The 24,772-nt window shown below is 45.1% G+C and overlaps 1 protein-coding gene across 4 annotated transcripts in view; it reads left to right on the forward strand.

The window, feature by feature from the left end:
• The window catches only part of LOC105474171 (PYM homolog 1, exon junction complex associated factor), a 28,812-nt gene extending 16,660 nt beyond the window's left edge, over positions 1-12,152 (forward strand). For all 4 annotated transcript variants that reach the window (XM_011728654.2, XM_011728650.3, XM_011728651.2 and 1 more), the window contains exons 2-3: positions 10,359-10,452; positions 11,201-12,152. In XM_011728654.2, coding sequence (XP_011726956.2) covers positions 10,359-10,452; positions 11,201-11,684 — 578 coding nt within the window. In that variant the 3' untranslated portion in view covers positions 11,685-12,152. The remainder of the gene's footprint in view (positions 1-10,358; positions 10,453-11,200) is intronic.
• The last annotated feature ends 12,620 nt before the right edge of the window (positions 12,153-24,772 follow it).

Raw genomic sequence — 24,772 nt, forward strand, 5'->3', positions numbered from 1 at the left:
CTTGGCTCACTGCAACCTCCGCCTCCCGGGTTCCAGTGGTTCTCCTGCCTCAGGCTCCCAAGTAGCTGGGATTACAGGTGCTCGCCACAACGCCCTGCTAATTTTTTTTTTTTTTTTTTTTTTTTTGAGACGGAGTCTCGCTCTGTCGCCCAGGCTGGAGTGCAGTGGCGCGATCTCGGCTCACTGCAAGCTCCGCCTCCCGGGTTCACGCCATTCTCCTGCCTCAGCCTCCCGAGTAGCTGGGACTACAGGCGCCCACAACCGCGCCCGGCTAATTTTTTGTATTTTTAGTAGAGACGGGGTTTCACCGTGGTCTCGATCTCCTGACCTTGTGATCCGCCCGCCTCGGCCTCCCAAAGTGCTGGGATTACAGGCGTGAGCCACCGCGCCCGGCCATAATTTTTGTATTTTTAGTAGAGATGGGGTTTCTCCATGTTGGCCAGGCTGGTCTCGAATTCCTGACCTCAAGTGATCCGCCTCCACCTCCCAAAGTGCTGGGATTACATATGGGAGCCACTGTGCCCAGCCAAATATTTGTTTCTAGAGGAAAGAGTATGGTGGATTTATGCTAACAGACTGAAAACTAGCAAGAGGTAAATCAAGAAGGCCTTTTTTTTTTTTTTTTTTTCTTGAGGTGGAGTTTCACTCCTATTGCCCAGGCTGGAGTGCAATGGCGCGATCTTGGCTCACTGCAGCCTCTGCCTCCCAACTTCAAGCAATTATCCTGCCTTAGCTTCCCAAGTAGCTGGGATTACAGGCATGAGCCAGTGCGCCTGGCCTAACAGAAATTTTTAACAGAAAAGTTTGTTTTTTTTTTTTTTTAACAGAAAAGTTATCACCCCAATAGAATTTTCATTATTGCATGTTCTTTTTAATTTTTTGAGATGGAGTCTCACTCTCACCCAGGCTGGAGTGCAGTGGCGTGATCTTGGTTCACTGCAGCCTCCACTTCCCAGACTCAAGTGATTGTCCCACCTTAGCCTCCCAAGTAGCTGGGACTACAGGCATGCGCCACCATGCTCAGCTAATTTTTTTGTATTTTTGTAGAGACAGGGTTTCACTATGTTGGCTGGGCTGGTCTCAAATTCCTGATCTTAGGTGACCCACCTGCCTTGGCTTCCCAAAGTGTTGGCATTACAGGCATGAGCCACTGTGCTCTGCCTTGCACATTATTTTCTTTTTTTTTTTTTTTTTTTTTTTGAGACGGAGTCTCGCTCTGTCGCCCAGGCTGGAGTGCAGTGGCGCGATCTCGGCTCACTGCAAGCTCCGCCTCCCGGGTTCACGCCATTCTCCTGCCTCAGCCTCCCGAGTAGCTGGGACTACAGGCGCCCACAACCGCGCCCGGCTAATTTTTTGTATTTTTAGTAGAGACGGGGTTTCACCGTGGTCTCGATCTCCTGACCTTGCTTGCACATTATTTTCAAACAAGATTTTTAAATAGAGATGGGGTCTCAATATGTTGTCCAAGACTCAATTGATCTTCCCACATGAGGACTAAGCTCTGATTTTTTTTGTCTTGCTGAAATTCCTATCTAAGGGGTGTAGGGAGTCATGCCCTACAAACCATAAGTTCTCATCAGATGCGTTTCATTTAACCTTGTATCTCCCCTCCTCCCCCTTCCCCTTTCCTCCCCTCCCCTCCCCTCCCCTCCCCTCCCTTCCCCTCCCCTCCACTCCCCTCCACTCCTCTCCTCTTCCTTCCCCTCCCCTCCCCTCCCCTCCCCTTCTCTTTTCTTGATGGAGTTTCACTCTTGTCACCCAGGCTGGAGTGCAATGGCACGATCTCGGCTCACTGCAATCTCTGCCTCCTGGGATCAAGTGATTCTCCTGCCTCAGCCTCCGGAGTAGCTGGGATTACAGGCACCTGCCACCACTCCCAGCTAATTTTTGTATTTTTACTGGAGACGAGGTTTCACCATGTTGACCAGGCTGGTTTTAAACTCCTGACCTCAGGTGATCCACCCACCTGGGCCTCCCAAAGTGCTGTGATTACAAGCGTGAGTCACCGCACCTGGCCTTACTTTTTCAATCTGACTCTGACGTAACAAGAAAATAAAAATATTTTACCCCAAAACATGTTTCTTGCCATATCTTAAAATGGCCCTGCAAAGCCGACCTTTGTGGGGGAAACGGCATCTGTAAAAAATCTCTATTAACAGGCCAGACTCAGTCACTCACACCTGTAATCTCAGCACTTTGGGAGGCCGAGGCAGGTGGATCACATGAGGTCAGGAGTTCTAGACCAGCTTGGCCAACATGGTGAAACCCTGTCTCTACTAAAAAAATATAAAAATTAGCTGGACGTGGTGGCACGCATCTGTAATCCCAGCTACTCGGGAGGCTGAGGTAAGAGAATCGCTTGAACCTGGGAGGTGGAGGTTATAGTGAGCTGAGATGGTGCCACTGCACTCAAGCCTGGGCTACAAGAGCAAAGCTCCGTCTCAAAAAAATAAAATTCTGTATTAACATAGCTAGATCTGTTTCTTTCAGGCCCTCCCAATGCTGAAGAGATTAAAAGTCTAGCACCTTTTAAAGAACTGAATAGGAAACATTTGTCATCTGTTGTCTCTAAGGGTAGCCACTATAAGGCTTCAAAGGAACCTTGGTCTCCACAATCTTTTATCTGAACCTGAACCTTTCTATTGATCCCAGGCCTTTAGACAAACTCAACCAATTGTCAACCAGAAATGTTTAAATTTACCTATAGCCTGGAAGCCCCCCACTTTGAGTTGTCCCACCTTTCTGAACCAAACCCAATGTATTTCTTAAATATAGTTGAGTGATGTCTCATGCCTTCCTAAAATATATAAAACAAGGCACGGTGGCTCAGGCCTGTAATCCCAGCACTTTGGGAGGCTGAGGTGGGTGGATCACCTGAGGTCAGGAGTTTGAGACCAGCCTGGCCAACATGGCGAAACCCTGTCTCTACTAAAAATACAAAAAATTAGCCAGGCGTGGTGGTGAGTGCCTGTAGTCCCAGCTACTCGAGAGACTGAGGCAGGAGAATCGCTTGAACCCGGGAGGCGGAGGTTGCAGTGAGCCAAGATCGTGCCACTATACTCCGGCCTGGGCAACAGGGTGAGACTGTGTCAAAAAACAAAAACAATAATTAGCCAGGTGTGGTGATGCGCTGTAGTCCCAGCTACTCGCCAGGCTGAGGCAGGAGAATCTCTTTAACCCGGGAGGCAGAGGTTGCAGTGAGCCAAGATCGGGCCACTGCACTCCAGCCTGAGAGACAAAGTGAGATTCCGTTTAAAAAAAAAAAAGTTTATATGTATATAGGACCAAGCTGTACCCCAAGCACCTAGGGCACATGTTCTCAGGACCTCCTGAGGTCAGTGTCACAGGCCATGGTCACTCGTACATATTTGGCTCAGAATCTCTAAAAATATTTTACAGAGTTTGACTACTTTCCTCAACACAGGTCAGCCTCCTGAGTAGCTGGTACCACAGGTACATGCCACCAACCATACCCAGCTAATTTTTGTATAGTTCGTAAAGATGGGAGTCTCCCTATGTTGCTCAGCTGGTCTTGAATGCCTGGGCTCAAGGGATCCTCCCATCTTGGCCTCCCAAAGTGCTGGGATTATAGGCATGAGCCACTGTGCCTGACCTTTCACTATTTATTGATAATGCCATAATATTCATATGATTATCTCTTCCTTTCTTTTTTGTTTTTGTTTTTATTTTTTCCTATTGTAACTATTTATGGTAAATTATTGACATTGAGATTACTAAAATAAAAAGTGTATTGAATTATCTTTGATTTCTAACCCTCTTACTCCTTCCCTAGTCACTGAATTACCAAGTGTTGTTGATTCTTTGATAATGTATCTGCCCTTAGTCTCTTACTTTCCAATGCCCCTGTTTCAGCCAATTCTGTCCCTTCATGCTAGGATTATCGCAATATTTTTTCCCTAACTAGTTTCCACAGTCTCTGGTGTTTTTTTTTTTTTTTCCAAATCACCCTTTTATTATGCTAGATTAAATACTCTAAAACACTGCTTTGTATAAAGGATTCATTCATTTATTCAAAGCCCTAAGACAATACTTCGCATAAAGGATTCGTTCATTTGACAAATATTTGTTGAGTGCATGCCATGTGCCAGATATTAAACTCTTTAACTGGTATTCAAGGTCTGAACATTCCAGCTCAGCCTGACTGGTCTGTTTGTCGTTGCCTAAAAATGCTATCTGCATTCCCATGCGTGAGTTTTTGTTTGAGAACAAACTGTTTCTAATCTACTCTGTCTCCCTTTTTGTTTAGTTTGACTCTTCCTTCAAAGCCCAGCTCTAGTCTCAGTCCTCCCTCCAGGAAGCCTCCCAGTTTTTTTTTTCTTTGGTTTTTATTCTTGTCACAGCTGGGCAAAAATATCCTTAGTAGTTCTCTTTTACTCACCCAATAAAGTCCAAAGTTCTTGACCTTGTTTTTAAGGCTTTCTGTGATTACCCCGTTTTTCATTTCCAGGCTTCCTATTGCCTAACATGAACTGTCTCATTCACCTGAACCTCTCTACTTTCTGTTCCCTACTCACGCCCATTCCCACATCCATGCCTCTCTTTGCTCAAGTTTGAGCCCCTTTGCTCATGATTTTTCTTTCTTCCATCCCCTCCACCAGTCAAATCACTCATTGCCTTTAACAACTTTTTTTTTTTTTTTTTGGAGACAGAGTCTTGCTCTGTCACCCAGGCTGGAGTGTGATGGTACAGTCTTGGCTCACTGCAACCTCCACCTCCTCAGCTCAAGTGATTCTCCTGCCTCAGCCTCTGGAGTAGCTGGGATTACTGATGCCCAGCCACCATGCCTGGCTATTTTTTGTATTTTAGTAGAGACAGTGTTGGCCAGGCTGGTCTCGAGCTCCTGACCTCAGGTGATCGCCTGCCTCCGCCTCCCGAAGTGCTGGGAGTACAGGAGTGAGCCACTGCGCCTAGACTTTTTTGTTTTAATATATTAATGAAATTTGCATTTTGAGCAAAAAACCAATTCATGTAAAAATATATAATTCATGTAGGAGGCCCTAGACTTTTATTTTAAAAGTCTTTTTTTCCTTTTTCTTTTCTTTTTTTTTTTTTTTTTTGAGAAACATTCTCACTCTGTTGCCCAAGCTGGAGTGCAGTGGCACGATATCAGCTCACTGCAGCCTCTACCTCCTGGGCTCAAGCAGTTCTTGTGCCTCAGCGTCCCCAGTAGCTGGGATTACAAATGTGCTACCACACCCAGCTAATTTTTTAATTTTTATTTATTTTACTCGTTTTTACTTTTTGAGATGGAGTCTTTCTCTGTCACCCAGATTGGAGTGCAGCGGTGCGATCTCTGCTCACTGCAACCTCTGCCTCCCGGGTTCAAGCGATTCTCCTGCCAAGTAGCTGGGATTACAGGCGCCTGCCACCACGCCTGGCTATTTTTTGTATTTTTGTAGAGACGGGGTTTCACCATGTTGGCCAGGCTGGTCTCGAACTCCTGATCTCAAGTAATCCACCCGCCTCGGCCTCCCACAGTGCTGGGATTACAGGCATGAGCCACCATGCCCAGCCTAATTTTTTTGTTTTTTTGAGACGGAGTCTTGCTCTGTCGCCCAGGCTTGAGTGCAATGGCATGATCTCAACTCACTGCAACCCTGCTTCCCAGGTTCAAGCAATTCTCGTGCCTCAGCCTCCCAAGTACCTGAGACTACAGGCACCTGCCACCACACCCAGCTAATTTTTGTGTTTTTTTTTTGTTTTTTTTTTTTTTTGTTTTTTTTTTTTTTTGAGACGGAGTCTTGCTCTGTAGCCCGGGCTGGAGTGCAGTGGCCGGATCTCAGCTCACTGCAAGCTCCGCCTCCCGGGTTTACGCCATTCTCCTGCCTCAGCCTCCGGAGTAGCTGGGACTACAGGCGCCCGCCACCTCGCCCGGCTAGTTTTTTGTATTTTTAGTAGAGACGGGGTTTCACGGTGTTAGCCAGGATGGTCTCGATCTCCTGACCTCGTGATCCGCCCGTCTCGGCCTCCCAAAGTGCTGGGATTACAGGCTTGAGCCACCGCGCCCGGCTAATTTTTGTGTTTTTAATGGAGATGGGGTTTCACCATGTTGGCCAGGCTGGTCTCGAACTCCTGATCTGAAGTGATCCACCCGCCTCAGCTTCCCAAAGTGCTGGGATTACAGGTGTGCACCACCACGCCTGGTCTCCAGTTTCGTTTTTTTTTTTTTTTTTCACATGGAGTCTCTGTTGCAAGATTGGAGTGCAGTGGCGCAATCTCGGCTCACTGCAACCTCCAACCCCCTGTTTCAAGCGATTGTCCTGCTTCCACCTCCTGAGTAGCTGGGATTACAGGTGGATGCCACCATGCCTGGCTAATTGTTTTTTTTTTTTTTTTTTTTTTTTGTGTTTATGTAGAGACAAGGTTTTGTATGTAGAGACAGGGTTTCACCGTGTTGCCCAGGCTGGTTTCGAACTCCTAAGTTCAGGCAATCCACCTGCCTCAGCCTCCCAAAGTGCTGGGATTACGGGTGTGAGCCACCGTGCCTTGCCAATCTTTGTATTTTTAGTAGAGGTGGGGTTTTGCCATGTTGGCCAGGCTGTGTGATCCGCCCACTTCAGCCTCCCAAATTGCTGGGATTACAGGTGTGAACTGCCGCACCTGGCCTTAAAAATCTTTTTTCCTTTATTTTTACAAAAGTAATACTTAAAATAAGAGAGCTACAACAAAACATATGTATATAAAGAAGTTAAATTTCTCTCTTAAGGTAACCAGCATTAACAGTTTGATATGTGTCCTTGCACACCTTTTTCTTTGTCCCTCTACACAGACTACATGTCTTTAAGTGTTGCCCCTTACTCCAACAAGAATAGTACCATACTAGCTGGGTGCGGTGGCTCACACCTGTAATCTCAGGACTTTGGGAGGCCGAGGCAGGCAGATCACCTGCCGTTGGGAGTTGGAGACTAGCCTGACCAATACGGAGAAACCCCGTCTCTACTAAAAATACAAAATAGCCAGGAGTTGTGGTACATGCCTGTAATCCCAGCTACTCAGGAGGCTGAGGCAGGAGAATCGCTTGAACCTGGGAGGAGGTTGCAGTGACCCGAGATTGCACCATTGCACTCCAGCCTGGGCAACAAGAGCAAAACGCCGTCTCAAAAAAAATAAATAAAATAGTACCCTATGTATACCAGTGATTCTCAGAGTGTGATTCAGAACCCTTGAGGGGGTCCCTAAGACTCTTTTGGAAGGTCTGCAAGCAAAATTATTCTTATAATCATGCTAAGATTTCTTTGTCTTTTTCACGGGGTTGACTTTGTACCAATGGTCAAAATACATGGTTTGTGAAACTGCTGGCCCTGCAAGCATGCATTTGTCAGGGCAGTGGCACCAAGCTATATTAATCATTGTGTTCTTCACTGCCACACACTTGCTGTAAATGCCAGTTTCACCTAAGGATATCATTGATGATGCAATAAAAATGATTAATTGTATTAAGCCCAACCCTTGAATATATATTTTTTTAATGTTCTCTGTGACTCATGGGATGTAAGCATGAAACATTTCTGCTGCATACCGAAGTAGGATAGTTGTCTGAATTGCAAGCTGAGCAAACTTTATTCTCGTGGAACTGTATTTTTTACTTGAAAAAAAAAAAAACACTGACAAACAATGGTAATTCAGACCTGACTATCCAATGATCATTTTCCTGAAAATAAAGGAAAACAACTGGTAGTTTTTCTCACCAATGATAAAATTCAAACACTTAAGTGAAAATTAGAATTTTGGAAAACTTATTTACTTTATATATATATATATATTTCATATATATATATATATTTAATTGAGATGGAGTCTCCCTCTGTCACACAGGCTGGAGTGCAGTGGCGCAATCTTTGCTGACTGCAACCTCCGCCTCCTGGGTTCCAGCAGTTCTCCCTGCCTCAGCCTCCTGAGTAGCTGGGATTACAGGCGCCCGCCACCACGCCCAGCTAATTTTTGTACTTTTAGTAGAGACAGAGTTTTGTCATGTAAGCCAGGCTGCTCTGGAACTCCTGACCTCAGATTATCTGCCCACCTCAGCCTCTCAAAGTGTTGGGATTACAGGCATGAGCTACTGTGCCCTGCCAAGAATTTTTGGAAAACTTATAGCTCCCATTCTGAGCTTGATAGCTCCCATGTACTTTAATACTATAGTGATGAGATTAATGAATATAATCTCTTTTAAATATTGTATAATGGCAGGGTGTGGTGGCTCACGCCTATAATCCCAGCATTTTGAGAGGCCGAGGTGGGCAGATCACGAGGTCAGGAGATCGAGACCATCCTGGCTAACACGGTGAAACCCCGTCTCTACTAAAAATACAAAAAATTAGCCAGGCGTGGTGGCGTAAGCCTGTAGTCCCAGCTGCTGGGGAGGCTGAGGCAAGGGAATGGCGTGAACCCGGGAGGCGGAGCTTGCAGTGAGCTGAGACCGCGCCATTGCACGCCAGCCTAGGCGACAGAGCAAGACTCCATCTCAAAAATGGGCGGGCGCGGTGGCTCACACCTGTAATCCCAGCACTTTGGGAGGCTGAGGCAGGCGGACCATGAGGTCAGGAGATCGAGACCATCCTGGCTAACATGGTGAAACCCTGTCTCTACTAAAAATACAAAAAAAAAAAAAAGCCAGGCGTAGTGGCGGGCGCCTGTAGTCCCAGCTACTCGGGAGGCTGAGGCAGGAGAATGGCATGAACCCAGGAGGCAGAGCTTGCAGTGAGCCAAGATTGTGCCACTGCACTCAAGCCTGGGCGACAGAGCGAGACTCCATCTCAAAAAAAAAAAAGAGAAAAATAAATAAATAAATAAATATTGTATGATGATACACATATTACAAAATAACAGTGTAAAGGGGGTCCTGAAATAAAAAAAAGTTAGAGGACCACTACTGCAGCTTGCTTTTTCACTTAGCATATCATGAACACTAGTCAATGTCAGAACATTTATTTTATTTTTTTTGAGACTCTGCAACCTCTGCCTCCCAGGTTCAAGCGATTCTTGTGCCTCAGCCTCCCCAGTAGCTGGGATTACAGACGTGTGCCATCATACCCGGCTAATTTTTGTATTTTTAGTAGACAGGGTTTCACCATGCTGGCCAGGCTGGTCTTGAACTCCTGACCTCAGGGGATCTGCCAGCCTCTGTCTCCCAAAGTGCTGTCTAATTATTCATTTATTGATGGCCATTTAAATTGCTTTCAGCTTTTTGCTAATTTTTTCTTTCCTTTTTTTTTTTTTTTTGAGATGGAATCTCGCTCTGTTGCCCAGGCTGGAGTGCAGTGGCGCAATCTCGACTCACTGCAACCTCTGCCTCCTGGGTTCAATCTCCTGCCTCAGCCTCCTGAGTAGCTGGGACTACAGGCGCGCTGTAGCATGCCCAGCTAATTTTTTTTGTGTTTTAGTAGAGACAGGGTTTCACTATGTTGGTCAGGCTGGTCTCGAACTCCTGACCTTGTGATTCACCCCCTGGCTTGGCCTCCCAAAGTGCTGGGATTACAGGCATGAGCCACTGTACCTGGCCAGCTTTTTGCTAATTTAAATCATGCATCAACGAATACCCTTTAAAGGCCGGGCACAGTGGCTCATGCCTATAATCCCAGCAATTTGGGAGGCTAAGGTGGGTGGATCACCTGAGGTTAGGAGTTCGAGATTAGCCTAGCTGACGTGGCAAAACCCATCTCTACTAATGATACAAAAATTAGCCGGATGTGGTGGCAGGGGCTTGTAATCCCAGATACTCAGGAGGCTGAGGCAGGAGAATCGATTGAACCTGGGAGGTGGAGGTTGCGGTGAGCTGAGATTGCACCACTGCACTCCAGCCTGGGTGAGAGTGTGAAACTCCATCTCAAAACAAAACAAAACAAAAACCAAATACCGTTTAAATATATCCTTGTGTACTGGTGTGTATATATCTATGGTATGAATTCTTAAAAGTTGACCTATTTTTTTAAGGTCCATATAAATAAAATTTCTCCTTCTTTACAACATCTGCTCTTGTCATTTCTCCTCTCTATGGTTTTTGCGTCTTTTTAGCCTCTTGTTCGTTTACCGCCTTCCATGTTCCCATGCTATTGCTTTGGTTTTTTAACAAAATTCTTTCTCTGTGCCTATCCTGTCTTACCTACTAAATTATGCAAATAGAATCTTGAGGGCAAGGATAGTTTGTTGTACAGTGTATTGGCATTCAGTAAATAAATAATGAGAGAGGGGTTGAGTGTTGGTATGAGAAAAGGAGCCTTAATGGTTGCATTTGGATGAATGGGTGCTGAGAGATGGTGTGTACATTTATACATTCTTGTCTCATCTTGTAAAATGTTTGAAAATAAGAGTAATTTTCAACTTAATTTTTCGTATTTTAGGCAAGTATATCGCCTCAACACAGCGACCTGACGGGACCTGGCGCAAGCAGCGGAGGGTGAAAGAAGGATATGTGCCCCAGGAGGAGGTCCCAGTGTACGTGGTTAGGCTTGAGTAGGAGTTTTCTGATGGGGTCCCTACAGAAGGATAGAATATCTTTATGCCTTCAAGTTCAGGAAGGACTCTCCTAAGCCCCAGGGAAATGGAAGGACGGGCAACTGTCAGAAAGGAGAGGAAGGGTCTGGGATTCAGGGATGAGTGAGGGTTACAGATCACTAGTCCTATACTTTTGACCTCTGTTCATTAGAACCTCCAGAGCTCTAAAGCTCTTCTAGGGACTTTGCTGCATCTTTCCTGCAGAGCAGAGGAGTTGGGGAGGGACCACAAAGAGAGAAAGGTGGCCGTCGGGCCCGGTGGCCTACATCTGTAATCCGAGCACTTTGGGAGGCCCAGGCGGGTGGATTACCTGAGGTCAGTAGTTCAAGAACAGCCTTGCCAATGTGGCGAAACCCCATCTTTACTAAAAATACAAAATTACAAAATACAAAAATCAGCCAGGTGTGGTGGCACGAGCCTGTAGTCCCAGCTACTCAGGAGGCTGAGGCAGGAGAATCTCTTGAACCCGGGAAGTGGGAGGTTGCAGTGAGCCCAGATTGCGCCACTGCACTCCATCCTGGGCAACTAAGCAAGACTCTGTCTCAAAAAACAAACAAAAAACTCCACAAAAACAGCAAGAAAAAAAGGAAGCAAGAATGTAATGAGGATGAAGTGTTTGGAAGTTTAAGAAACGGGATCAAAAAGTTAGTGATTCTCTGAAACTCTTGACATCCTTTGTTTCCTGCAGATATGAAAACAAGTATGTGAAGTTTTTCAAGAGTAAACCAGAATTGCCCCCAGGGTTAAGCCCTGAGGCCACTGCTCCTGTCACCCCATCCAGGCCTGAAGGTGGTGAACCAGGCCTCTCCAAGACAGCCAAACGCAACCTGAAGCGAAAGGAGAAGAGGCGGCAGCAGCAAGAGAAAGGAGAGGCAGAGGCCTTGAGCAGGACTCTTGATAAGGTGTCCCTGGAAGAGACAGCCCAACCCCCCAGTGCTCCACAGGGCTCCCGGGCAGCCCCCACAGCTGCATCTGACCAGCCTGACTCAGCTGCCACCACTGAGAAAGCCAAGAAGATAAAGAACCTAAAGAAGAAGCTCCGGCAGGTGGAAGAGCTGCAGCAGCGGATCCAGGCTGGGGAAGTAAGCCAGCCCAGCAAAGAGCAGCTGGAAAAGCTAGCAAGGAGGAGGGCGCTAGAAGAGGAGTTAGAGGACTTGGAGTTAGGCCTCTGAGGCCTTTGGGAAATCGGGAATGGACTGCAGAACAAACCATGGGGCTCTCTGGGGTCCGGGGGAATATGGGCAACAGCAGTCAGGAGGGGTACCCCTATACTGGCTTACTTCCACCTCTTGCGGCCCAGCTCTGTCCTCCAGAGCCTAGCATCTCCCTCAATCCTTCCCTTTTCTTCCCAACTTCTACTTTTTGGACTTTCCCCCTCCCATTCCCAGTGTTCAAAATCTCAGTGACTACCCCAGGTACCTTTGCTGCTGATTTGGGTGTCTTGTTTTAAAAGAAAATCAGGTGGGTGGGAATCTCTTGGAGAACTGGGGCTGAGGGTAGAGGGAGTATGCCCAAGTCTTGGAGTCTTGGTTCCTGTTCGCAGTGTTTATGGGTTATTTCCCTCTCCATCCCTCATCTTTTTTTTTTTTTTTTTTTTTTAAAAAAAAGCAAAAATGAGAATAAACACAAGTAGACCTGTCTCTCTTTGCCTCCTTATTTTCAGCTCCTAGTAGATGCTGGATCTCTTAAGAGTTTGGCACAGGAAGACAAGTATTGGGAGTGATAGTTATTTTTTATTTTATTTTTTTGAGAGAGTTTTGTGCTGTTGCCCAGGCTGGAATGCAGTGGCGTAATCTGGGCTCACTGCAAACTCTGTCTCCTGAGTTCAAGCAATTCTCCTGCCTCAGCCCCCCTCCTGAGTAGCTGGGATTACAGGCGCCCACACACCTGGCTAATTTGTGTATTTTTAGTAGAGATGGGGTTTCACCATGTTGGCCAGGCTGGTCTCGAACTCCTAATTTCAGGTGATCAATCCACCTTGGCCTCCTAAAGTGCTGGGATTATAGGCATGAGTTACAGTGCCCCACCGATATTTCTTTTTTTTTCTTTTTCTTTTTTGTGAGATAGAGTCTATCTCTGTCTCCCAGGCTGGAGTGTAGTGGGGTGGTTTCAGCTCACTGCAACCTCTACCTCCCGGATTCAAGCGATTCTCCTGCCTCAGCCTCCTGAGTAGCTGGGATTACAGGTGCGCACCACCACACTCCCTAATTTTTGTATTTTTAGTAGAGATGGGGTTTCAGCATGTTGGCCAGGCTGGTCTCAAACTCCTGACCTCAGGTGATCCACCCACCTCAGGCCTCCCAGCCTGGCCCAATATTTCTTTCAATTTTTTTTTTTTCTCTTAGAAACTTTATTGGTCCTGGAGAAAGGGAGGCAAACAGCTCCCGCCTCCCGCTGAGAGTCCCTCCAGCCCTCACTGTTCCCCGTTGCTGTTGATGGGGTGGTTGAGGTGCTCAGGGGAGGCCAGGAAGGCCTTGAGCTTGGGCCGGGTCCTGGTGCCATGTAGGCCGAGAGCATTGGGAACACATCCAGGCAGCTGGTGGCCAGGACCTCGTGCGTCAGCAGCAAGTCCAGCAGGTTGTAGTAAGCGAAGGAGATCTGGTCAATGAAGGCCTAGCCTCCCTGGTTCTGGGACGGCAGGGTCTCAAAGGCTTCAGTTGCCCAGGGAGTGCCTTCACATAGTCACGCTTGCCCACCTCGTAGTTGGTGTAGATAAGGGTGAGGTATTCAATTTTTTTTTTTTTGAGACAGAGTTTCCCTCTTGTTGCCCAGGCTGGAGTGCAATGGTGCAATCTCGGCTCACTGCAACCTCTGCCTCCCGGGTTCAAATGATTCTCCTGCCTCAGCCTCCCCAGTAGCTGGGATTACAGGGTCCCACCATGCCTGGCTAATTTTTGTATTTTTAGTAGAGACTGGGTTTCACCACGTTGGCCGGGCTGGTCTCCAACTCCTGACCTCAAGTGATCTGCCTGTATCAGCCTCCCAAAGTGCTGGGATACAGGCATGAGCCATCACTCCTGGCCTTTCTTTTTGAGACAGGATCTCTGTCACCTAGGCTGGAGTGCAGTGGTATGTTAACGGCTTACTGAAGTCTTAAATCCTTGGGCTCAAGTGATCCTTCCACCTCAGCCTCCTTAGTAGCTGGGAGTACAGGCGTGTGCCACCACACCCTGGTAAGTTTTAAAATTTTTTCTAGAGATGAGTTCTGACTATGTTGCTCAGGCTGGTCTCAAACTTCTAGGCTCAAGCAATCAGCCTACCTCAGCTTCCCAAAGTGCTGGGATTACAGGAGTGAGCCACTATGCTCAGTTCCCATGTCTTAGGTTCTGTTTTGTTTTGTTTTGTTGAAATGGAGTCTCCCTCTGTCACCCAGGCTGTAGTGCAGTGGTGCGATCTTGGCTCACTGCAACCTCTGTCTCCTGAGTTCAAGCAATTCTCCTCCCTCAGCCTCCGTGAGTAGCTGGAACTACAGGCGTGTGCCACCACGCCCGACTATTTTTTTTTTTTTGTATTTTTAGTAGAGACTAAAAGTTACTAAAACATTACTAAAAGTTACTGCGCCCTGTCCTATGTCTTAGTTTTTAACAAAAGTTTATACAATACAAATAAAATAAAAATTTTAAAAATAGAAAAAAGAGCCAGGCACGGTGGCTCACACCCTGTAATCCCAGCACTTTGGGAGGCTGAAGCAGGCAGATCACTTAAGATCAGGAGTTCAAGACCAGCCTGGCTAACATGGTGAAACCCCGTCTCTACTAAAAATACAAAAAAATTAGCTGGTACTGTGGCGTGTGCCTGTAATCCTGGCTACTCAGGAGGCTAAGGCAGGAGAATTGCTTGAACCTGGGAGGCCAAGTTGCAGTGATCCGAGATCGCGCCATTGCACTCCAGCCTGGGCAACAGAGCAAGACACCATTTCAAAAATAAATAAATAAATAAGTTTATAGAATAAGGACATAAAGAAATATTTTTGTACAGCTGTCCAATGTGTTTCTGTTTTAAGCTAAGTGTTTTTTACAAAGTCAAAAAGTTAACAAAAAATTTAAAAGTTTATAAAGTAAAAATATCAGCTGGGCGCGGTGGCTCACGCCTGTAATCCCAACACTTTGGAAGGCCGAGGTGGGTTTATCCCTTGATGCCAGGAGTTCGAGACCAGCCTGGTCATCATGGTGAAACTTTGTCTCTACTAAAAAGACAAAAACTTAGCCAGGCGTGGTGGTGCACGCCTGTAATCCCAGCTTCTTGGGAGGCTGAAGCAGGAGAATCACTTGAACCCAGGAGATAGAGGTTGCAGTGAGCTGAAATCGCACCACTGCACTCCAGCCTGGGTGACACAGTGAGACTCTAGAACAACAACACCACCACCACTTACAGTAAGCTAAGGTTAATTTATTATTGAAGAAAAATACTTTCTTATAAATTTAGTGCAGCCTAAGTATACATTAATAAAGTCTACAGTAGTGGACAATAATGTCCTAGGCCTTCACATTCACTCACTGACTCACCCAGAGCAACTTCTAGTCCTGCAAGCTCCATTCATGGTGTACCATTTTTTACCTTTTGTATCCTAATTTTTCTGTACCTTTTCTATGTTTACATATGGTTAGATACACAAATAATATACCATTGTGTTACATTTGCCTACAGTATTCAGTAGATGCTTGTACACGCCATAGGGGTTTGTAGCCTAGGAGCAATAGGCCATACTATATAACCTAGGTGTGTAGGAGGCTGTACCATCTAGTGTGTAAGTACACTGTATAATGTTGGTACAGTGATGAAAAGGCCTAATGATGCATTTCTCAGAACACATCTCTGTTGCTAAGCAACACACAACTGTATATTATATATATATATAATAAATTTGAAAGCCACTGATACAATCAATTGTGAGGGTCTGAGATATCCTTTCCTTCTTCTGGTTCCTATATTTGGGATGTGTGAGGTAGAAGGATGTTCTTTTAATTACTTCCCCAATGGGACCTTGTAGCTTATAGCAAATTAAATTATCTCCTGACTTTCTTTTCTATTTCTAAGGCTATTTATTTAATATTGCTCTCCTCCTTGCATGTGATTCTGTCATAATGTGCAAACAGCAAGACTCTAGGGATCTGGAAGTGAGTTATTTTAGGACTGGTCGTTTACTTTCATGGGCTCAGAACCTGTGTGTTAGTTTATTATTGTCCACTAGGTGGTACTAGGAGGAGCCAATGTTTGCAAGTTACCTTGACCCTAGACTCCAGCTTTATTTCAGAGTAGCAGACGGGTTTATTTTGCTAGATAATTTTTTCTCCCCAGGCTCCCAAGAATTTCAGGAAAGGGTATCTAGATCTTTCTCTCCTTCCCAAATATAACCTAGATGAACAAATTGAGGAGGATAGAAAATCTAGGATGAAGAAGGTACATTTTTTGGTCAATATTGTCACCTCTTAAAGATCAGGAATGCATTCCATTCTCTGCTGGAGATTAAAGAAGACGCTCTATTGCAGTGGAAGGGATGGGGTTATACTCCAAGTGAACAACTGGCTGTGTGGGGTAATATAATTGGTTGAGAGGAGAAAAGGGAAATGTTAAAGGATCTCTTCCTTGGGAAAGCAACAAGTCATAAAATTTGAATAAATGAAAATATTGAAAATAAAAACATTTTTCAAGAGCATTCTATAGGCCAGAAGCATAAAAAGTTGAATAAATTTTCCTTTCTAGAAACTAAAGGGAAACACAGGTAAATACCCAACCACAATACAGTGTGATAAATACACTAATAGGGACATACACAGGGTGCCATGGAAGCAGCGAGTGGACTCTTTTTTTGAGATGGAGTCTTGCTCTTGTCGCCCAGGCTGGAGTGTAGTGGCGTGATCTCAGCTCACTACAACCTCCATCTCCCGGGTCCAAGTGATTCTCCTGCCTCAGCCTCCTGAGTAGCTGGGATTACAGGTGTGCACCACCACGCCTGGCTAATTTTTGTACTTTTAGTAGAGACGGGGTTTCGTCATGTTGTCTAGACTGGTCTCGAACTCATGACCTCAAGTAGTCCGCCCACTTCGGCCTCCCAAAGTGCTGTGATTACTGGTGTGAGCCCCCGTGCCCGGCTGAGAGTGGACTCTTAAGTCATCTATGAAGATGGGGATGGGAAGGTATTGCTCAGGGAAGGCTTCCCAGAGGAGATGACGTGGAAGCCAAGGCTGAGTCTGGAAAAATTAATAGGAGCTCTCTAACATCCTGACAATCCACACATTTCTGCTGTACTCAAGTCTCGGTGACTTCATTTACTCCTGTGATTTCAATAATTACCTCTATGCTAAAAATGCCCAGTCTTTTTCTAGCCCAGTCACCTCTCTAAAACCATCAGATATCTTCTATTTTGGTGTTGGTGCTTCAAATTCAACTTGTCTAAAAACAAACGCTGAAGGAAGCCTGAGGCTATGAGCTTTTATGGTGATCATAATAATCTGTATCCATATTTTTATTACCCAGGTGGATATCTTAGTTACTTCTTGTCTGGACTACTACAAACCAGTGGTCCACACTAACCGGTCTTCCACTTAGGTCTCTCCCCACCACCCACTTCCCCAGTATGTCCTAAACATTTTGATTTTCAACAAGATTTACCTCCCTAAAGCCCAATGTTGATGGTACATTTCATTGAACGACCACATTTAGTAGTTCACTTTGCTCTACCTGGTGAAGATGAAGTTCGTCCGTTGAATGATCAATGCACACTATGTTCTGGTCCTAAATTACTCTTTCAGTCTTATACCGTAGAATTCCCTTAAGTGCCTTTTACAGACAAACTCACCTACTTACTACTTCCTGAACATAGCTTATGCTTTTCTACCTCAGGGTCTAAGTTTATGCTATTGCTTTTATCTTGCTTGTCACAACACTCTTTTGGAAAGGGAAACGTTTCCCAAGCATAACATTTATATATAACAGAGAATTTATATGTTAATATATAAAGAGCTCTTGCAAATCGACAAGAAAAGATAACTACTCCGACAGAAAAACAGGCAAAGTACATAAAGAGACAATTTCTATTGAGATGGTTGGGTTTAAGTCTACCATAATCTCCCACAATGCTGTTTTCTGTTTGTTCCGTCCTTTTTTCTTTTTTTCGACAGAGTCTTGCTCTGTTGCCCAGGCTGTAGTGCAGTGCCACAATCATGGCTCACTGCAGCCTCAGCCTCCTGGGCACAAGTGGGCCTCCCTCAGCCTCCTGAGTAGCCAAGACTATAGGCACATGCTACCACGTTTGGCTAATTTTTTGTATTTTCAGTAAAGATGGGGTTTTGTATTTTCAGTAAAGATGGGGTTTTGTATGTAACCTAGACTGGTCTTGAACCCATGGGTTCAAGCAATCTGCCCACCTCAGCCTCACATAGTGTTAGGATTACAGGCATGAGCCATAGTGCCCAGTTTATTTTTGTTTTCTTCCTCTTTTCCTGCTGTCTTTGGATTATTTTTGATATTTCACATTATCTCCCCTTATATTTCTTATTTTTTCCAGTGGTTACTCTTAGGTTTATCATAGGTATCTTTAATTTATTAGTCTACATTCAAATAATATATATAAATCATATTTATATATTATGTGATTTTATATATGTGTGTGTGTGTGTATATATATATACACACACAATTTTTTTTTTTTTTTTTTTTTTGAGATGGAGTTTCACTCTTATTGCCCAGGCTGGAGTGCAATGGCACGATCTTGGCTCACTGCAACCTCTGTCTTCTGGGTTCAAGCGATTCTCCTGCCTCAGCCTCTTGAGTAGCTGGGAATTATAGGCGCCCACCACCACACCTGGCTAATTTTTTTTGAATTTTTAGTAGAGACGGGGTTTCGCCATGTTGGCCAGACTGGTCTCAAACTCTTGACCTCAAATGATCCGCCCGCCTCAGCCTCCCAAAGTGTTGAGATTACAGGTGTGAGCCACCGATGCCAGCCCCAAATAATATTATACCACTTCATATGTAATGTAAAAACTTTATAAAATCATACTTCTGTTTTCCCTTCTCCCATCCTTTTTGCTATTGTTGTCATACTTTGTACTTACTTCTACATATATTATATCCCTATCATATCCCACAATACACTATTACTTTTTTTTTTTTTTTTTTGAGACGGAGTCTTGCTCTGTCACCCAAGTCGGAGTGCAGTGGTGCGATCTTGGCTCGCTGCAACCTCTGCCTCCCAGGTTCAAGTCATTCTCCTGCCTCAGCCTCCCAAGTAGCTGGGATTACAGGGATGTGCCACCAAGCCGAGCTAATTTTTGTATTTTTTGATAGAGATGAGGTTTCATCATGTTGGCCAGCCTAGTCTCAAACTCCTGGCCTCAAGTGATCCTCCCACCTGGGCCTCCCAAAGTTCTGGGATAACAGGCATGAGCCACTGTGTTCGGCCCTGGCTCTTTTAAATAATTTAAAAAATTAAAAAATATATTTACTTACATGTTTACTATTTCCCATGCCCTTTCTTTTTTCTTCCTCTTCTTTTTTCCTCCTTTTCTTTTTTGAGAGGGTCTCACTCTGTCACCCAAGTTGGAGTGCAAGTGGTGCGATCATAGCTCACTGCAGCCTTGTACTCAAGCAATCTTCCCACCTCAGCCTTCTAAGCAGCTGGGACTATAGGCACATGTGACCACACCTGGCTAATTAAAACAATTTTTTTTCTAGAGACAGAATCTTGTTATGTTGCTCAGGCTGGTCTCTAACTCCTGCATAGCCTTTTATTGTGTGTGTAGATCTCAGTTACCTTTTTTTTTTTTTTTTTTGAGACGGAGTCTCGCTCTGTCGCCCAGGGTGGAGTACACTGGTGTGATCTCAACTCACTGCAAACTCCGCCTCCTGGGTTCATGCCATTCTCCTGTTAGCCTCCCGAGTAGCTGGGACTACAGGCGCCCGCCACCACGCCCAGCTAGTTTTTTGTATTTTTAGTAGAGACGGGGTTTCACCGTGTTAGCCAGGATAGTCTTGATCTCCTGACCTCGTGATCCACCCGCCTCGGCCTCCCAAAGTGCTGGGATTACAGGCTTGAGCCACCGCGCCCGGCCTGTATGGACAATTTGTTAAAAGTATTAGAGGCCGATAGCCAAAAAGCAGAAACAACCCAAGTTGGTTAACTCCTCTGTTAATTATCCAACAACAGATGAATAAACAAAAATGTGGTATATACATAGAATGGAATACTATTCAGCCATGGAAAGGAATAAAATTATGAAACTTGCTTCAACATGGATGAACCTTGAAAATATTATGCTAAGTGAAATAAACCAGACAGAAAATGAAAAATATTGTATGGTTCTACTTATAAGAGGTACTTAGAATAAGCATATTCATAGAGATAAGTAGAAAAGCGGTTGCCAGGGACTAGGAGGGAGAATTGAGAGTTATTGTTTTATGGATATAGAGTTTTTGTTTGGGATGATTGAAAAGTTCTAGAAATCGTGGTGATGGTTATAACACATTGTGAATGTACTTAATGCCACTGCATTATACACTTAAATACAGTTAAAATGGCCAAGTGTGGTGGCTCATGTCTGTTTTCCCAGCACTTTGGGAGGCTGAGGCAGGAGGATTGCTTGAGGTCAGGAGTTTGACACCAGCCTGGGTAATATAGCAAGAACCCATTTCTATAAAAACGCTAAAAAATTAGCTGGGCATGGTGGTGCGTGCCTGTAGTTCCAGCTACTCAGGAGGCTGGGGTGAGAGGAATGCTTGACCCCAGAAGATCGAGGCTGCAGTGAGCTACGAGTATGTCACTGCACCCAGCCTGGGTCACAGACTGAGACCCAGTCTCACACACAGACAAAAAGATGGTTAAAATGGTACATTTTATGTTATGTATATTTTATCACAATTAAAAAATAAGAAAAAATTTAGGCTGGGTGCGGTGGCTCATGCCTGTAATCCCAGCACTTTGGGAGGCCGAGGTGGGCGGATCACAAGGTCAGGAGATCGAGACCACCCTGGCGAACATGGTGAAACCCCGTCTCTACTAAAAATACAAAAAAATTAGCCAGGCATGGTGGCGGGCGCCTATAGTCCCAGCTACTTGGGAGGCTGAGGCAGGAGAATGACGTGAACCCGGGAGGCGATGGAGCTTGCAGTGAGCAGAGATCGCACCACTGCACTCCAGCCTGGGAGACAGAGCAAGACTCTGTTTCAAAAAAAAAAAAAAAAAAAAAAAAAGAAAAAATTTAAAAACGAGAGGGCTAAGATGGTACATTTTCTTTGACACAGTAATTATACTTGTAAGAATTTTTCCCAAGGAAAAAATGAGATGCGTAAATATTTAGTCACGTGGATTTTTAAAGAGTAGTTTTACAAAACAAAATGAAACAAAACAAAACAAAAACAAAGAATTCAATTTTAATGTCCCCAAACAGACCACTGGTGAAATATACTATGATATACAATAAAATGCCATATAGCCACCAAAAAAAAAAAACCAAAACCCAAAACCCACTATTTATTTTTATTTTATTTTTATTTTTTTTATTTTTTTATTTTTTTTTTTAATTTTTATTTATTTATTTATTTATTTTTTTTTGAGACGGAGTCTCACTCTGTCGCCCAGGCTGGAGTGCAGTGGTGCGATCTCGGCTCACTGCAAGCTCTGCCTCCCGGGTTCACGCCATTCTCCTGCCTCAGCCTCCCGAGTAGCTGGGACTACAGGCGCCCACAACCGCGCCCGGCTAATTTTTTGTATTTTTAGTAGAGACGGGGTTTCACTGTGGTCTCGATCTCCTGACCTTGTGATCCGCCCGCCTCGGCCTCCCAAAGTGCTGGGATTACAGGCGTCACTATTTTTTTTGAGACGGAGTCTCACTCTGATGCCCCAGGCTGTAATGCAGTGGTGTAATCTCGGCTCACTGCAAACTCCACGTCCCGGGTTTACGCCATTCTCCTGCCTCAGCTTCCCGAGCAGCTGGGACTACAGGCGCCCGCCACCACGCCCAGCTAATTTTTTGTTGTTGTTGTTGTTGTATTTTTAGTAGAGACGGGGTTTCACCATGTTAGCCAGGATGGTCTCGATCTCCTGACCTTGTGATCCACCCACCTTGGCCTCCCAAAGTGTTGGGATTACAGGCGTGAGCCACCAGGCCCAGCCTCCAAAACCCACTATTCTATCTGAAGATAGATTAGGAAAAAAATAAAGAACTATGTTGTAAAAGAATAAATTTTTTTTTTTTTTTGAGATGGAGTCTTGCTCTTGTCACCTAGGGTAGAGTGCAGTGGCATGATCTCAGCTCACTACAACCTCCTCCTCCTGGGTTTAAATGATTCTCCTGCCTCAGCCTCCCAAGTAGCTGGGATTACAGCCACGTACCACCACGCCTGACTAATTTTGTTGTTGTTGTTTTGAGACGGAGTTTCGCTCTTGTTACCCAAACTGGAGTGCAATGGCGTAAACTTAGCTCACAGCAACCTCTGCCTCCTGGGTTCAAGAGACTCTCCTGCCTCAGCCTCCCGGGTTCAAGAGACTCTCCTGCCTCAGCCTCCCGAGTAGCTGGAATTACAGGTGGGCACCACCACGCCTGGATAATTTTTTGCATTTTTAGTAGAAACAGGGTTTTACCATGTTAGCCAGGCTGGTTTCAAATTCCTTACCTCAGGCCATCCGCCCGCCTCGCCCTCCCAAAGTGCTGGGATTACAGGCGTGAGCCACCACCTCCAACCTGTTTTTTGTGTTTTTAGTAGAGATGGGGTTTCACCACCTTGGCCAGGCTGGTCTTGAACTCCTGACCTCAAGTGATCCACTGCCCTGGCCTCCCAAAGTGCTGGGATTACCGGCGTGAGCCACAGCTCCCGACCTGATATGAATTCCTTCTGCCTGGAGTTCCTCTCCTTGAGTGACAAGCTTGTTTTAAACGGGTTGTGAAAACAATGCCTTATCTAACAATAGTGTTTCAGATAATAAAGTGCAGGCTGTAACAGTCCTCAAACACTAAAATACAAAGGCAAATTCAGTGAATTATTCCTATTTATTCCTACTAGATTGGGAGCTCCGCATGGCCGTAGAAATGACTAGTCTTATCCATTTCTAAATCCCTGATTCTTGGTACCTAGTGTATAATGAAACATAATACAGATGTTTGTTTTTTGAACAAATCTAGTCCCTAGGGTTTGGTGTCAGAATACCTGGGTTCAAATCTTAGTTCTTTTTTTTTTTCTTTTTGAGACAGAGTCTCGCTCTCTCTCCCGGGCTGGAGTGCTGTGGCGTGATCTCAGCTCACTGCAACTTCCACCTACTGGGCTCAAGCAATCCTCTCACCTCAGCCTCCCAAATAGCTAGGACTACAGGCATGCACCACAATGCCTGGCTGCTTTTATAATTGTATTTGTAGAGACAGGGTCTTGCTATATTGCCCAGGCTGGTTGTGAACTTCTGGCTTCAGGTGGTCCTCCTGCCTGGGCTTCCCAAAGTGTTGGAGTTACAGGCATGAGCCATCATGCCCAGCCTAAAGTTAGTTATTATTGATGACATTTTGAAATAGAGAACTGATGGAAAGATCATGGAAAACGATGAGAAACCAGGTATGTACTTCCCAAGACACCTCAACAAAATAGTATTTCTTTTCCTGATGTGTTTACCATGGTCTGGATCTTGCCAACATCCCTACAGACATCTGGTTTTTTCAGCACAGATAGTAGATCCAACTCTTGAGGATAGACTCATGTTAGTCAAGTTTACAAGGCTGATTTATAAACGAGAACATATAAATTAGAATGTTAGTTTATCAATTTATACAAACCAAGCCTACCATGAGGAATAGAACATTTCAGTCAGCACAACCAGCACTTTCACTGCCCACAAACATTGCTCCTTGGTTTACCAAGTTATATTCAGAAGGTTACTTGGTGAGTATGCATATTAGTTTCCTGTGACTGCTATAACAAATTACCAAACTTGGTGGCTTAAAATAGCAGAAATGTATTCTCTGAAAGTACTAGAGGGTAGAAGTCCAAAATCAATATCACTGGATCAAAGTAAAGGTGTCGGCCAGGCATGGTGGCACACGCCTGTAGTCCCAGTTACTAGGGAGCTACTAGTACTAGGCCGGGTGAGTTAGGAGGATCGATTGAGCCCAGTGGGTGGAGGCTGCAGTGAGCTATGATTGCACCACAGCACTCCAGCCTGGGTGGCAGAGGGAGACTCTGTCTCAAAAAAAAAAAAAAAGAGAGAAAAAAACCAGGCATGGTGGCTCACACCTGTAATCCCAGCACTTTGGGAGGCCGGGTGGATCACCTGAGGTCAGAAGTTCGAGACCAGCCTGACCAACATGGTGAAATCCCATTCTCTACTAAAAATACAAAATTAGCAGGGTGTGTGGTGCACACCTGTAATCCCAGCTACTTGGGAGGCTGAGGCAGGAGAATCATTTGAATCCAGGAGGTAGAGGTTGCAATGAGCCAAGTTTGCGCCATTGCACTCCAGCCTGGGCAATAAGAGCAAAACTCCATTCTCAGGAAAAAAAAAAAAAAAGAAAGAAAGAAAGAAAAATCAAGGTGTTGACAAGGCTGCACTCTCCCTCCCCAGGGGCTGTATGGGAGAATCTAATCCTTGTCTCTTCCAGCTTCTGGTAGTTGCTTCCAGCATTTCTTGGCTTGTGACAGCATCACTCCAATCCTTGCCTTTATCGTCACATTGTCTTCTCCGCTCTTCGTGCGTGAAACCTCTCTCTCTCTCTCTCTCTCTCTCTCTCTCTCTCTCTCTCGAGGATACAGGTGACTGTATTTAGGGCCCACCCACATAATCTAGAGTAATAAAATCTCAAGATCCTGAACTTAATCACATCTGCAAAGACACCCCCGCCTCGCTTTTTTTTTTTTTTTTTTTTTGCCACATAAGGCATTGTTTACAGGTTGTAGGGATTAGGAAGTTAAGATCTTTTTTCAGGGAACATTTTTCAACTTATCACAGCATGGAAATTGGGACTAGGGAAGTGACCTGGTTTAGATGTGTGTCCCTCCAAATCTCATGTTGAAATGTGACCTTCAATGTTGGAGGTTGGAGGTGGGTGTTTGGGTCATGGGGGCAGATCCCTCATGAATGGCGTGGTGCCCTCCCCATGGTAATGAGTGAGTTCTCACTCTATTAGCTCACACAAAAGATGGTTATTTAAAAGAGCCTGGAATCTCTCTTGCTTCCTCTCTTGCCATGTGACGTGCCTGCTCCCCCTCACCTTCCGCCATGAATAAAAGCTTCGTGAGACCTCACTGGTGCCATACTTGTACTGCCTGCAGGGCCATGAGT

The sequence above is a fragment of the Macaca nemestrina genome, chromosome 10 (assembly GCF_043159975.1).
Source record: "Macaca nemestrina isolate mMacNem1 chromosome 10, mMacNem.hap1, whole genome shotgun sequence".
Taxonomy (NCBI): domain Eukaryota; kingdom Metazoa; phylum Chordata; class Mammalia; order Primates; family Cercopithecidae; genus Macaca; species Macaca nemestrina.